Below are 16071 nucleotides of genomic sequence, written 5' to 3'. Positions count from 1 at the left end.
ACATTATTATGCACAGTGACGGTCAAACATCCGAACGAAGTGACATAATGTCAGGAGGCTCCATTGTGCAGTACAACATAGACATCATCAATTTTTGAGGTAGAAGAAGAAGAAAAAAACAAGACCACAAATCATCCCAGGATGCCTCCCCTCAGTTGCTCACACGTTTAAAAGTTTGATGTCGTCCTGAGGCACTGCCATGAACGCCCTGACAAACTGTTAATAAAGCTGCTGCTGTACCTCTTGCCCGCCACTCTCAATCATTCCCCCACAGCAGATGGACAACAAGTACATGCACGGTTAGAGGTCACTTTAGGACGACGCAGAGAAAAGGGACTTTTAGCACATCGGGGCCTTCAGCTTAACTGTGCTGCATTGTCCTGATAGGGAGGACAAAAGGGGCGTTTAGTTGATTTCTGAGCATGCATGCACGAGTGCAACTGCAATAACAGCTGGGACTGAGGATAAGAGGCTATGCAGCTGCACTTGCTGAAGGAGTTTCTTCTCTGCTGCTGTTGCCTCTTTAATACTGGACACACAGGAGCTGCTGCTTAGCGCCATCATGTGGTTATACCGCTCATTGCAAGGAACACCATGCACTGCTCATTCTGGTCAAAACTCTCATTTCAAATCTCACTCATAACTTTTTAAGACATTCACGGTAAACACAATGATGTAACTTCAAAAGGCATACAGCAAAATAAATAGAACACTGATCACGAGTGACTTCTAAAGACATTCCATTAAAACATGATTATACTGTAGAAACATGAGATGTTTTATCTGTTTGGTCATTACATGTGGCTTCAGACACCTGGTGGTGTGCAATAACATGTCCAACAGCACACATAAAAACTAGCCAAGCTAATACACATAGCTGCATTATCATTAAGAGAGAATGTCACACTACTGGGAATATGTTAAGTACCTTTATATTCGTTATTACATGACATTATGTCATAGTACAAGTGAACATAACACATATGTTGCCATAAGAAAGGAAGTCCAAACAGTGCACCTGAGGATCAGAGGGGTGATATGGTGACTACCATGCCTCTTCAGGTGAACTGACACCTGACACCTGGCCGTTACCATGGCACTGCTGAAAAAAGCAAAGGTTGAACACGCATGCAGTGTGTCCGAGGCTCATTTTAGCGCCGACGCTGTGCTTCGACCTTGTGTGCGCTCGAGGGAACCGTTAAGCCTCGGGGGCCGGAGACAAGACATGGGGACGTTTTCCTGAAGCTTTTCCTCATCCGTGTGCTGCCGAGGAGTCAGCAAGTAAAAGTATCATGGTGTAAAATATTGATGGGGCGACATGTGTGATCCTTAACACCCAGCAGGTCTTTGCCTTTCTGATCGATGTGTCTCACAGTGAGGGGCTGCCAGCACCCCCGCCGCAGGCCGAACCACGGACCTCAGTACTGGTGAGTCTCTGGATGGACACTTTTTATCCATCAACCCATCCAGGGTCCAAACACACGCTTATCTTCCCCCTGAGGGTCAGTTTGAAAACAAGATTTTCTAAACCTCCTGTATGTGTCTCCCACATCCTGGAACATGTTAGAAAATAAATAACAGCATTCCCATATTCATTTTTACAGCATCGTGTTGCCTTTAGGGCCTACTGAAATACTGTGTGATGTACTCATATATATAACGACATATTTAAGATGGCAGAAATCCAGAGGAATTGATTAAAAGTGTCTGATTAAGGAGTGTGGTGCTCGGGCCAGAGGCCATGAGGACAAGTTTGTCTCCTGTTACAGTGTTATCTCTTCTACAGCACATGTGATCGTCTTTCCATCTCACAGAGTTGACTTGTGATGTATTCCCATCAAATAAAACCCAACAGAAGTCTGAATAAATCCATTTAGATAATGAATAATGAATAATGATAATAGATGGGTCTAAGCCATTTTTTTATTATATGACAGTATACAGATTATCTTACTTATCTCTACATATGTTGTGTGACTAAACTTCAGTTAGTGATCATTCTTCTGGAGGATAGAGGAGTGTAAAATACAGAAAAAGGATGTTGCTGTAAGGAGGTTATTTTGGATGTCGGAAATGTAATCGAACAAAATGATAATTACGATCAAACCTCAGATTCAAAACGCCGGCTTTCCCTCCAGATTCACCGAGCCTCACTCCTCCTGCAGGAGGAGGAGGAGGTGGAGGTGAGCGGGCGGAGGGAGGTCAGGGAGACCAGCCGCTCGTCCGGGAGCTGTGGTTCATCGTAGTGATGGCAGCCATCGCCCTGCTGCTGCTCGCCATCGTGTTAGGTGTCACGCTCCATAAGGTGAGAGAGGTATTTCACATTATACGGTGTGTCGAGGGTGAAGGCCAGGAAAGGACTGACCTCACCAGCACAGGTCAGTATCCATCTTTCCCTTTCATGATCCCGCACCAGGCCCTGAACAAACCCCCCTTCACCAGGGAGAGACCCCCGCTGGTGGCCCTGCCCATGAGGAAGAGGAACCCCATGGCTATTTATCCAACCGGCAACTCTGTTTTGGTGAGAGGACATTCATTTACCAATCCTTGTTCACTTCATCAAGAAGAGGCCCGTTTAGTGGCAACACTCGGCCTGGTCACAGCAGAGAAAGCACACCTGTAACTAATTACAGTGAGCCAGAACACACAGTGAACACACAGTACTATGGCCCTTCAACTGGACCACCGAAATGGAATGCAGCCATTGTTAATGCTTTTAATTCCTCATGTGAACGTCAAATATCTGTTCATGTGAAAAAATACCTATTCTGTGTAGACTGACACACTTTTTAAACTATAAAGAATGCTCATTTTATATTTATTTAGTTGAAATATAAATATTTAGTATTGAAATAGATATTTCTTTCCATCTTTGGTGACTTTTTCTTTATGTTTTTTCTATTTTTTTATTTGTTTTTGAACAAACAAAATAGTCTATAAACTATAACTTATGTCCTTGTGAGAAGTGTCCCGGGCACAAATATAATGCCATAATAACAGTGAGACAGAAGTGACCTATAGAGTGTAAATACGTCTCACCCACTCTCCTTTTCAGTTTGACACGGGGCCCGACACAACCGCCTTCTCCAACAGTGTAACACTTAAGGGTTTCACCATGAAGATAGAGGTAAAAAAAAAAAAACACTGCCTCACCAAAACATGCACTCACATATATTTAAAAAATGTACACGGTCATGGCGTGAATATCTATCTCTCTCTGCTCCCCCCAGGAAGTGCTGGAAGCTAAATGTGAGCCCATCGATGAGGTCCCACCACAAGATGAGCTGGAGATCCTCAGTGTGAACTCCCTGAGGCGCAGCGTCAGCCAAATGATGGACGGGAAGTCAGTCACGGGAGACGACGAAGTGTGGGACCCAAACATTTCCGGCCACGACAGTGGGATGGTGAGAGACCCCAAAAAACGACAGTGACACTACAGAGACGAACCGTTTAATCCCTGGCATTTTCTGCTGGTCTTGCACACATTTCCACAAACATACCAATAAAGGGAAAACACGGGGAAACAAGTAGACATGGATACTCTTCACACGGATGCAGAAAGACCAAACTTAAACAAGCCAAAACAGAAATCAGGCCTTCACTCTTGTCTAACAAGCTCTGTCCTCCCTTTCAGTTTATGGACGATGAGGAGTTTGTTGACACCGTCAAAGGTTTCAGCACGGTGAGGAAGGAGCACACCATGTTCACCGACACCAACCTGTGACCGGAGGACGACCTCTGAACCTGACAGGACGCCGGCGCTCGATGTTTAAACCTTTTTGACACTGCGAGGCCACTCGCTCCCATGAGATCCACCTGCTTTTCTCTGACAGCAGAGGTGAAGTTTCTTCTCTCTCACGATGATAAACGAACGTAACTCGATCACTGGAGTAACTTGCACCGTCTGTCTGGTGAGTCCACGGACAATTGAATCAATCTGGTGGATGCAGCTGTCTTGATTGAGCATTGGATTGCTGAGCAATTAAAAGATAAATTAAAACACGCGTTGATATCAATATACAGTATCTGACGCAACACATGTGTCCCTCTGAGTCCCGTACGGGATTCTATTAAAGATGTAGTGGAGTAACGTCTACCTGAGCAGAGAATAAAGTCACATCTGTGCTTCGTTAGTCCCGACCGACGCCGTCACGGAGGCGTAGCACCAACCCTCTGGTTCCCCTTCAGGTAAACACGGTTTGCTCTGTCAGCTGCAAGCCGCTGGCTCAGCAGATGCCATGTTGAGAAGCAATAGAACTGCTCCCATCTCATATAAAGCACATTTAGGTTAAACACTGAGAGGCACTCATGAAAAGTAAACATACCAGAGAATTGATTTCACTTTTTCAGGTTGTCTTCAGGTATGGGAGACTTTAAACTGGTTATAACGCATTTTATAAATGAAAATAACTTCATGTGTCAACGTCACTGCAGTGAAAAGCATGCATCTCCAAATGTGTTTCTTTTAGAAGAATTTTAGTTTTCAATAGAAAATCTCTAAATTATAACCATTAAACAAATGAAATGTTTGTGAAATTGTCACAAAGATAAAAACATTTCTTAGCTCATGAAAGGTTTATGTTTAGGAGATACGTGGTTTTCATCGAGTACAGAATGTATCTAATAAAATTGCAATAATTTTATACGTTTCACAATTCTCACACACACACACAATTCTTCACATATTAATTTATTTGAAATGAGTTGCAATGCATTGTAGGCATAAACACTTGCACCATTACAGTCAATAATATGGTTACAAAACATGACATTTACATAATAAATTAATATACTGCAGTACCACATGAGAGGAACATAAAACCCCAAACTGGGGAATCATATTGCATTAAAAACATAACGAGTCGGTTTAATGTACAAAATTTCCAGGCATTTAGAAAGGCAGCCTCTTTTTCTGTTGCTTGTTTTGTTGTACATCTATAAATATAAATCTCTAAATTGCAGTTACACTGATATGTCTGATAACTAGAGACCAGAGGAGGGGTTCTGCCGTTTCAAATATAAAACTAAAAAGACCTTTTTTAGCTTTTGTAAAAGGAGGATCAACAGAGGGATGTTGTCCCTCAACGGCTCATGTGTTTCACTGCCACCAGCCTTCTGGTGCTTAACTTTGCCCTTTTTTGTTTTCTTCCCAACAGTTTAAATGAAATGCTTTTGAGTTTCCTGCATTCCACTGCAACATGCACATGTCCATTTAGTGTGATGTTAATGTCTGTAAACAAAAACAAATGAATGCTGGATTGTGAACGTTTGCAGAAGGTGGCAACAGTAGAAACAACAGATACATATAAATAGTTAAATATAGCACTACACGCTTTTCTCTTCTTTTTTTTTTACAAAAGAAGTCAATGGAACCCTCAAATTTAAGCAACCGTTTGTGCAATCTTCCCCAACGTCCGTTAACTTTATCACGCCCCTTCGTCATCTTCCTACAGCCTTTTCTTCTGGCCACATGCACGAGACACATGCTTATAATATTTAACCAGAAAAAGTGAATTCCTTGTTCAACTTCTTCTTTGCCGCTAGATGTTGCGAATGCATCCATCGCCACTAGACCGCTACTCCAAACTGATGCTACTGTGCTGTTTCATTTCTAGCTACACCTACTACTACGAAGCAGAGTCTAGGACCTCTAAGCATTTAACTTAACGACATAACCGACATCTGTAATGCTACCCTGGTTTACCCTGGTCAAGAGGCTTCTACGAGTACCTCCACTGGCTCCTCCAGGTGTTTAGAGAGAAATTTGTGAAAAGATAAAAGTGCAGCGAAGTTGAAGTCTGGCTAATAAAAACAGAAAGACTCGGGAATGTCCGTACCTTTCAGAACAAGATTTAAACCACTGACACTGATGACCGTACCTGAGAGCTAGACTAGACCTGATCCGACGGTGTGCGGTGCACCTGCTGGTGATCTGAACGTTAGTGGACCAACGGACGTGCGGTGCTGGATTGGTGGTACGAGGTTTTTAAAGGGGTGCTCCAGTGACATAGTATTGCACTACCCGAGACGTTGGGAGACTTGCATGAGACGCGTCAAACAAAGAGCCGTCAAGTTCGAGGAGATGTTTTTGACTTTTAGTCTCTAGTGTGGGGCAAGCTCCAAAAACACTGGAACCTACAATTGTATTGTTCATCTTTCAAGCTCCATTCTGTGTTTGTATCAAAGGTTTGTAATTTTAAAGTGTCAAATCAGTGGAGAACCCCTTTAAGGTTGTTTAAATGATCATGCTCATGATGACTAATAAGGTAAATAGATGGACGAAGGACAACGATCCTTCACGTTGACACGTTTTGGCACCACTAGCTAAAGCCTCATCTAACACTAAGCTAGTGAGACGTACTCTTAAGTACACTCCTCCACATATTCCACTACTACGTGACCGCATCACTGACAGGCTAAAGTGCTACTACAAAACTTCCACAACAGTTAAAGGGTTAACAGTTAGAGAAAACCCACAACTTATAAACAGAAGCTTAACTACACATTTATCAAACCTAACGTTATCTTAAACACAATATTCATCTTAATGTTTTTCGACCGATGCAAAAATGTTTTACGAGGTATTTTCAGCCTCGCGTAACGACGACTCCTGGGAAGTGATAAAGTTGTCGGGGGTGGCGGTCACTACTTGAGGGCTCAGAGGTCGATGGACAGCATTTGCTAAATTGTGTTGCAATGTGGTCACAAAATGTGGCTACTGGCAAGTCTCTAATCTCACTAAAAACAACTGCTTCTCCAAAAAAATATGCTTTACATGTTTGTTCATCCAGCTTTTACTTTCTTAAGTTATTTCACTTTTTTTTCTTCTTCCCTTTTTCAAAAAGTTAAAAGTTCCAAAAACTGTGCAATGTTTGATCGTATACAAAATATTTCATTTTAACATTCAATTTACAGCCAAAACTGAGCGTAAACCCAAACCAACATGCAAAGACGGGTTTGCCCTACGAAATTGGATTTTAAAGTTTTTAAAATCTTTTCAACCCCGAGACGTTATATGTAATCAATCAGCAAACGCCGTTAAAGCGAAGGTTTCCATACGGGGGGATGGAAGAGATGGTCGGGACCCGTTTTCCCCGTCTGAACTACACGGATGCATTAGATTCATAAAACGGAGAGATTGGACTGCATTTCCCTTCCACAGGCCTGCTGGTGAAGCCTGTGGAAGGAAAGTACACCCGACCCTTCTCCATTCAAGAGCCACTGGCTGATCAGGAAGTGACGTGTTCAGAATAATACTGATTACTGGCATCCATACACAAATCATCATGCAGTCAGGATATACAGGGTCGTAGCACTCAGGCATTAAAAAGATAAAACATCACATATGAAAAGAAATATAAAGACCGAGGAGTTATATCTAGAGTTAAAATCTAGAGTAAAAAAAATAAATAAATAAATGCCACAAGGAAAGAAAGTCTATGAAAGAAAAAAAGGGAGAAAGGAAGATTTGGATTGTGAATCCATTAACTGGGTTCTTCCAGATTACCAGAACCCTCTTCTGATGGTCCAGCGAATGGTTCTGGAAACAGGAGGCTCGCGTTTGTCTTTACGTCGGACAAAGCACTGTGGAGACAAGAACAGAGCGGGTTATGATCAATGACGCTTTGACGACCGCTGTGGCACATGAAGGAGAGGAGCTGTGAATGATGGAAGAGCAACTACCACGGGGGGGAAATGTGGGGTGAGAAAAGAGAGAAAAGAAACCAGGTGAGAAGCAGCTGCTGCTACTACAAGCTCGCGGTAAAAAGGGGAACTGTGTGCATGAGTGTGTTCTTGTGTTTCAGGGTGTAGTGCAGCCACAAGCACCGCACAGCACGACGGGCACTACAGCGAGGAGCGAGCGGAGGGGGGAAGGCTGCTGCTCCGAAGGGGGGAAGTTAGTGAAACTACGAAGAAAGAGAAGAAGGGGCGTGTGACGGGGCTCTGAACAGAAGAAGGCTGAAGGTGAAGAATCGGTGTTAATGAGTCAGTGCCTCACAAACCTCAGTTTCCACCGCTCTCATACCAGAGCTACCCAGAGGACAATGCAGCACAGGCGAAAGACAAGGAAGGTACAGGTCAACAGTGAAGGGTGGCAAGAAAAAGCATTGCTCCCCCCTCCCTTTAATCAATGTTTGTGCTGAGCGCTACTGTTCTCTGTGGCATCCGTTTGTTTTTCTACCGTCAGCTTCCCTGAAAACGGAGATTTTGTACTTCCTCTTTCAAGCAAAAGGGGGGACAGGATGTCTGAATGTCACCTGGCTGTGACACACCTCTAAACACAGAGTACGTTTATCACCCCGCTCACTGAAACATACGGGGAAGCAGTTCAACCTGATTGAGGATGCATGTTTACCTTTGAGGATGTAGTCTGTTAGCAGGGCAGGTACCTTCTCACTGTCATCCCTCATGGCATGGAGGACTATTAAGGAGAGAGTAGCACATATATTTAAAAACATATACATGCATTGAGGCAAAACAAAGAACATTGCTAGTAAAATTTCTGAACAAACAAGCTGCGGAGACGACCACGTCCGATTTTGCCATCATGGTCCAGTTCGTGTGTGTGTGTGTGTTTGTGTTTTGGAAGGTGTCGATACACTCACTCTTTGTGAGGATCTGGAGGTCTTCTACCGCTGGGTAGCCAGTTTTCTTCTCGTAAGGGATTACTGTGGTCAGGTACTGAAAACAAGAACGTCATGTAAGACACATGGAAATAATACTGTTACACGTGTAAGTGGAAGATTGACCCTTCACTAAGTCCCACCCCTCGAACGCAGACGGTCCAATCATAGCGTAGCATCGGCTCTGCTCCACAGACTGTCATGTGATCTTTTCACATTTTCAGGCTGGAAATTCTGGATTTCATGTAATAATGATACTAAAACGTTACGTTTCTACATAAACACCTGTAATAATAGCAGAGTGCGTTAGCACAGCATTACCTAGCATCAGCACTTCTATACTAGCGAAGGTAAACTGAATGTGTGAATACAGCTTTTGATTTTCAGTGATTGTAACAGTAAATAAAGTCCGACCCGGCTTTACAGGAACAGTGTTATTCCTTAATTTCATTGTATATTTAGTGCATTTAGTGACAGTGTGGGCTTCATGTTGCACTGCAGCTTAGCGAGGCTTAGCGAAGGGTCAGTTCCAGTAAAAGTCTCTATAAAACTGCCACATGTTATCATTGTGTTTTACTTCAATCTTTAAACAAAAATAAAATGTTGTGTAAGCTATGAATGTTGACATATGAACAGATGATAAGCAAGCGCAGGCTTGCGTGTAACTGGTAGTTGGTTTCAACATTTCTGAGACTTAATAAAATAAATGATGAAAGCAATGATTATGCAACACGGTCCTCTTGGCGTAAAACAAAGAAAGAACAAGATGGAGGAACAGTAAAAGCTGCAAAATATAAGAAGTGGTCAAATAAAAGAGATAAAATGAGAAGTGAAGGACAGAAATCAAACACAAAGAGAAAACGGACGAAGTAAATGATCGAACATTCGACACAAAACGCCAGCAGTAGCTGTGGAGAAACATGCCAGTGGTAAAATAAAAAAAAAAAGAAACGGACAGAAAATATCTGCAAAGAAAAACCCATGTGAGTGGAAAGAAAGAGCCGGGCCACCTGTTTGTCCCCTCCTGTGTTGCCAAAAGTTTGACGGAGGCCATTCTGAATGACATTGGAGAGTCCCTCCAGAGTGAGGAGCTACAAGGATGGAGAGGAAGGAAGAGAGTAAAGAGATTTCTATATTAAGAGGAACAAAGTAAAAACGTGTGAAAGCAGCTCTCTCCCACGCAAACTGTCACGTCATGCCTCATGCATATCTGCTTCTACTTTGAAGAACTGCGTGGCTGCGTACCCATGCCTCTCTTTCACCGATCGTTAATGTAATCATGCATTCGGGACACATGTTTTTTCGACTCCCACGCCGTGTGCCCGCATGACTCACCGTGCCCGGTATGTGCGTGCTGGCTGTCCTCTGGCCGTTGGGCCTGGTTGTACTTCGGATCTTCTTCTTCTTCCGCAGCAGCTCGCGGTGCTCCTTCTGTCTGTTCTGCACGTCGATCAACAGCGAGATGAAGCTGTTCTTCACCTGGGTTTGTTTTTGACAAAAACGGACATTTACTTTTGAATTTCTTCTTTGTACAGTGCTCCAAAAAGAAATCTATTTTTATCTCCTGTTAGAAATACACAGTGACATTCACGACGTTGAAGCAAATTATATTGTAAAAGCGAAGCTGCTGGCGCTCCACTGACCCCTCACACGAGCCTACAGAACGCTGTGAGCCGAGCAGTCCGTTCTCATGACGCAGATGTTCAAATCTAACATTTAAAAGCTTCTTTACAACCAAATACTACTTTGGAATTGTCCGACTGATAATGACTCTAAAGTCGGCTGAAGTGCTGTTAATAATTTGAACTGGTTCTTAGCTTTTCACAAGTTGTTGCTTCGTTGTGGTGACGTTGAGGCGATGCAGTTAAGAGGATGAAAATGAAAGATAAGATGAGATAATCCTTTATTAGTACCTCCTTTTCATAGTCCAGTTCATCTCGCAGGGCCAGAGCCTGGATCAGCTCTTCACTGTAGCGGCGAATGGCCGTCTCCACTTCCTCCAAAGTCTCGGTGAGCTCAGACACAGACAGCTGACGCAGCCCTGAGGACGGTGTGGAGATAGATTAGGAAGCAGCAGAGTATGTCCTTGTGTGTGTGTGTGTGTGTGTGTGTGTGTGTGTGTGTTTATGTGAAAGAACAGTAGATCTGATGAGTATTCAGCATGACAGGTTGGTGGTTTGGCAGTTAATGAAATGGAAACGCAACGTTATAATGTTGAATATTCATCAATTCTTCCAATAGCACCATCAGTTAAATGGCACATGGTCAATAAACAACCTTGTATATTTGCTGTTGATTATATAACATGTAGGAAAAACGTAATTGCTGTCTGTTTGCATTTGTAACGTATTACGTAAGAACGTTAGTGTGTGTGTGTGTGTGTGTGTGTTGCAGACAGTGCGACCCATCGCACTTCATTGAGTGATTTAGAGAACTGTCAAATGGGAGTGTGAAAAAAAAGCACTGTTGTCTCACATGGGGGTGAGGTGCACAGACAATATGAAAAGCTTTATTCTCTTCTTGTAAATGATGACAACATGGCGGTACTCACGGTCCTCGTAGCTGGTGTTGGAGCCGGAGCGCTTCAGGGCCTGGAGGTCTTGAGACAGCATCGACAGGTCAGACTGGGAGGGACTCTCGTCGTCCTCTGGGTCTGGAGACTCCTGCATCATCTCCTCTATCTCCTCGATCACCTAAACAGCAGCCCCCCCGAAAAATACACACACAGATGTTCACAGATGTATGGTCCCGCGTTAGATTCTTACATGTTGTGAATTTGTTGTTTATAGGTAAAAGTAAGGGTGTATGTGACTATGTGATGGTGTTTTCTGTGGTAGTTTTATGGACGTAGAGGACAGGATGCAGTCAAACCAAATGTTAGTGTGGCCCTTCAAAACAAGAGTCTGTTGTGAGTCGTTACATTATTAGATGTTTAGAGATACGGTTTCCTGTACCTCGACTGGAATGTCACGAGCAAACAGTGAGCAATAAATTCTTTGTTCCACGTTGCTATTTTGGGTTTACTCTGTTTGTACTTTGTCCCTTTGACAATGATGTTAGATCATCATGAAATTATCATAAAAATGGTGTATAAAAGTGCACGTGTGTGTGTGTGTGTGTGCGCATGAGGCCAAAAAAAGAGAAGTGAACATGCTCTCAACATCATGACATGCTAAAAAACATTAACGAACAACAGAATGAACTTCAGGATTATTTTGGGGACTTTTTTGTCTTTATTTGATAGTGCAGCTGAAGAAAGGAAAGGGGGGGGGAGAAGGAGAGAGAGAGAGACAGAGAGAGACAGACAGACAGACAGAGAGAGAGAGACAGACAGACAGAGAGAGACAGAGAGAGAGAGAGAAACACAGAGACGGAGACAGAGACACAGAGAGAGAGAGACAGAGAGAGAGAGAGAGACACAGAGACGGCGACAGAGACACAGAGAGAGAGAGACAGAGAGAGAGAGACACAGATAGCGAGACAGAGACACAGACAGAGAGAGAGAATGACATACAGCAAAGGGCCGTGGCTCGGACTCGAACCCGGGCCTCTGCGGTAAGGACTCGGCCTTAGTAAATTACTTTAAAGTGATTACTTGGCTAAGCTTAGGCTAGTTTGACAAGAAACAGAAGCAGCTTTTTTTCGACAACATGTGCCACTGTGCGTGTTAACAGTTACCTGTTCGGCTGTGTAGAGCGGCTCGTCACTGATGCAGGAGACGATGATGGAGTGCATATCCATCTGCTCCCTGAGCTCCTCGTCGTCAGACAGGTCCAGAGACTGGTTATCCAACTTCTGTTGGTTGAGGAGGGAGGGAGGGAGGGGGGGAGAGATTTGAGAGGGAGACACAGAAAGAGAGAGATAAAAACGTGGATGAGACAACAAACAGGCGGTTAAGCAGATTGATGGCAGAGGATCAAGCTGCTTACATTTGTGTCTCTTTTTCTGCAAGGATCAAAGACAGTGGTAGATTATGGGAATGTAGCCTGTGCATTTACTGTGCGCATGACATGTTACACTTAAGGACTCGGTTGTGTCTCCGTCATACCTCCTGCTCCGTGATGTTGAGGGTGGGCAGGTGTAGGGAGCGAGTGTGCGATGTCTTCCAGTCCACGGCCATCACGTTTCCGTAATTATCGGTCAGAGCGTTCCACACCCTGGAGGAAAGAAAGAGGGGATGGCGCTTACGTTAGGATTGGACAATAACATAATAGCACTCGACACAGAATAAAGGACAGAAGATAAGCGAGGAGTTTTCAACACACCCTGAGACAAACCCTGCTTCCTTCTCTTTTTTTTTTTTTACTGTGACACAACATTACTTGGCGGTGTTGTGTCCGGCTCTCTGCCCACTCCCTCACCACCTCACCGTGTTCCTGCTGCAGCGTCCACAGCAGCTGCCTGAAAAACCACTGACGGACGCAACAACTCCTTCATCGCATTGGAGTTGTTCACAGGTTTGCGGAGAATATCAGATGATTTAGAAACAGTGTCATCATTACACCAACGGACTGTTGAATGTTTGCAACAGTCCGCACGTTGGCGGAGAAGTTATCGCAGCCAATCAGACGGTGGCACGGAGTCTGTTGACCAAACAAGTACAACGTTCAACCGTGGAGTTCAACCATCGTTCAACCATCTTTCAATCATTCGAGGGAGTGTTGCAATTAAATTTCACTGAATTGAAAAGGTTATTGCAGCTGTATAAACACTAAATAAAAACTGCCCTTTTGTGTGGTCCCATTTGGAAACAAACAGCTGCAGAGCATTGTGCGTGTTTTCAATCACTACGACAGAAAATCGAATCTGTGGAGAATATATTCAAGTGCACACGCGAGTCACTGCGTTTGTGTTCCTGGCCCCGACTGCTGCAAGCAGAGCGAGGATGGATGCTGTGAACCCATGTGTCAGAGTGGCTCTGCATCGTCATACCCTCACACAGACACGTATTTATATAACTTGCATGTTTCCCCCTGAAGTGCTCATGCCCAGCTTGGGGAGTGGGGGGGGGCTGCTCTAAATAGGGCAAAGGCTGGCAGGAAATATTTTTTGGGCCTCAAGCAATGATACTGTGTCGGACACGCGAGTGCATGACCAAATACACAATTAGCTCCAGTTTTACTGGGAACATTTACATTCAAAAACGAGGCCATATTAAGGGGCTTTTTTTTTTTTTTTAATGACTTGCTTGAATGTGCTGGTGTGGATGTTGTTTTATCTTGTACACATATAATCCACATGCACAACTTTGCTTTAACACAAACACAATTTGAATTCTCCATTCTCTCTCTCTCTCTCTCTCTCTCACACACACACACACACACACATTTCCTCCTTGTCATCCCCGTTGTTCGTCTCAGCCATGGTCTTTCTGGAGAACTTGTTAGGCGCCCAGTCACGTCCTGCAAAAGTGCAGTCATCCAGAAGAGACTCTCACTGAGCTTGGCACTGCTCTTTGGGCTTCTACGGGCTGCCGTCCAATTATTCTATTCACTCCTTCCTGTTTCTTTATCTACAACAACCATAGATGCTTCTTTCCCCCGTCTGACCAGCCTTCCCCTCCTAAACAGTCAGAGCACCATTAACTGCGAGACCGTTACTGTTCTTTGCTGTGACAAGCTCTCCACTACTTTAGTTACGACTGTCAGTGTGTATGTGTGTGCAGCAGAGTTGAGGTTAAGTTACAAAAGTCCAATGTCTGAGCTTGTTTGAGTCCAGTCACGAGTCCTCTGTTATCATGTCCAAGTGACGAGACATTTATCTAATATTATGTTAGTTAGCTAGCACGACATTCATACAGCAGCTAGTTCAGATCAACACACAGCTAAAACGACCGATTGACAGAAAAATGACTGGCAACAATTTTGACAAAGTGTCAGTTGTTGAATCAAGCAAAAACACCTGAAGTGCTCTTGTTCTAGTTGCAGAAATCTGTAACGACTTTTCATCCCAGTTATTGTTAAGGTTATGTAAGCAAAGCTCTCCATCTCAATACAAGATGGTGGTCCTCATCTTACTTAAATGATGGCGTCCCAAACTTAATATTTAAATCGTAGTTCGGTCAGGTATAATATTCAAGCAAAAGCAACACTTTTGGATCGACACATGCATACATGACCGACTTCCCTTTTGGTGGAGATGGGGACGCTTACATAGATTGTGTGATTAGATCTAACAGTTTGACGATGTTGCAATGTGCAGAAGGCAAGAGGAGGGTGATTTAAGCAGCCCACACAGCTCTGTAGTCACAGTGACGTCCATACTTTGTGTGGGATCGGTGTGACTGGCAGCTGGGAAGGAATAACATGTTGTCATTTCAATGTGAAGTTTACAACAACTACTGAGAACCTCAGACTGAGATAACAAGGGCTGGTGAGGTGACGAGAATGGATGCAGACAGTGTAATCAGTAAGGATCGCGTGAATAAAACATGATGTATTGTGTCTGTTTGCAGTAAGAAGGAACAAGCGGGGCTCGTAAACGTTATGGATCAGTGGTTTAATAGCTAACATCAACCAGTATATTATGACATCAAGTACTGGTAACGTGGCAGGAACCCCCCACACACACACACACACACACACACACACACACACGCACACACACACACACACACACACAACATACACACTCTTAATTCATCCCTTTAAGGATCACACTGTCAAAATATGCTAGCTAGTACTTTGTATTTGATATTTGAAAGACTATAATGTGTTTCTACTTATCCAGGTATGAATGACAACTTGCATTCAAGTTAACCTAATAATGAAAAAGTATAACACACGTTGTTATAATAAGAAAGAAAGTGTAAACATGTACTAACTAGCTGGCAAACTTTGGACCACAGTGATTGCAGCTAAGCTACGAGCTGCACTGTGTAACATTAAGCTTAGCCGAGTGAGGTTAACGCGGCTAAGCTAACATTAGCAAAGAAGATTCAAAGTTAGCGTAAATAAAAATTCGCATAAGTATTCGCACTCACTCGTCGTCCTTCAAGTAGTTGTCCTCTGTGATGGGTCTAACGGGGGCGATGTTTTCCGTCGCCGTGTTGTAGTTTCGGAAACACACCGTCAGCTTCTCGTCGAAGTCCTGGACGAGGTCCTCCATCGATTTGAAGCTGCAGATCTCCCCGGAGAAGCTGTTGTCCAGGTCGGAGAAGTCGTCGAGGCCCGACGACGGAGACGGATCGCCCACGTTAGAGTTCAGCAGGTCCAACTGCTGGTCGGTGGACGTCGTGGACGGTTTGAATTCGTTAAAGTCCTGCCAGTCCTCGTCGAAGTGGGCTAACGGAGCCGCCATGACTGCCGTTGGAGCTCGTCGGTTGACAGCCAGGTAGATCCGACAACGGTGCTCTGTTCTCGGCGTAGACACTGGACTAGACGGAGAGGTTGAGAGAGAGAGAGAGAGAGAGAGAGAGAGAGAGAGGAGTGGGCGGACACCAGTGTGA

General features: G+C 43.9%; 1 protein-coding gene across 2 annotated transcripts; it reads right to left on the bottom strand.

Moving 5' to 3' along the window:
• Window positions 1–4674: 4674 nt before the first annotated feature.
• On the bottom strand, window positions 4675–16019 carry fez2b (fasciculation and elongation protein zeta 2b). Of its 2 annotated transcripts, XM_076083619.1 has the most exons (10): window positions 15607–16019; window positions 12673–12781; window positions 12303–12419; window positions 11176–11317; window positions 10538–10665; window positions 9960–10103; window positions 9635–9715; window positions 8607–8682; window positions 8357–8422; window positions 4675–7584 (listed from the first exon to the last, which is right to left on the bottom strand). In XM_076083619.1, the coding sequence occupies exons 1-10, from the start codon at window positions 15921–15923 to the stop codon at window positions 7568–7570; spliced, it is 1197 nt and encodes a 398-aa protein (XP_075939734.1). In that variant the 5' UTR covers window positions 15924–16019; the 3' UTR covers window positions 4675–7567. The 2 variants fall into 2 exon arrangements, with proteins under 2 accessions (XP_075939734.1, XP_075939735.1); XM_076083620.1 differs by lacking the exon at window positions 9635–9715 and having other exon boundaries at window positions 15607–16018.
• Between the last annotated feature and the right edge of the window lie 52 nt (window positions 16020–16071).

The sequence above is a fragment of the Anarhichas minor genome, unplaced genomic scaffold, assembly GCF_050575085.1.
Source record: "Anarhichas minor isolate MPS153535 unplaced genomic scaffold, ASM5057508v1 ptg000136l, whole genome shotgun sequence".
Taxonomy (NCBI): domain Eukaryota; kingdom Metazoa; phylum Chordata; class Actinopteri; order Perciformes; family Anarhichadidae; genus Anarhichas; species Anarhichas minor.
This window is presented reverse-complemented; position numbering and strand designations above follow the sequence as displayed.

Bases quoted from the DNA above. Each gene is read 5' to 3' on its own strand.
- fez2b (XM_076083619.1), bottom strand. From the start codon at position 15,923: ATGGCGGCTCCGTTAGCCCACTTCGACGAGGACTGGCAGGACTTTAAC. The intron at 10,666-11,175 runs GTGAGTACCGCC...CACCGTCCTCAG, and splicing joins CAACACCAGCTACGAGGACC to GGCTGCGTCAGCTGTCTGTG. The intron at 9,716-9,959 runs GTGAGTCATGCG...CCATCCTTGTAG, and splicing joins GCACGCACATACCGGGCACG to CTCCTCACTCTGGAGGGACT.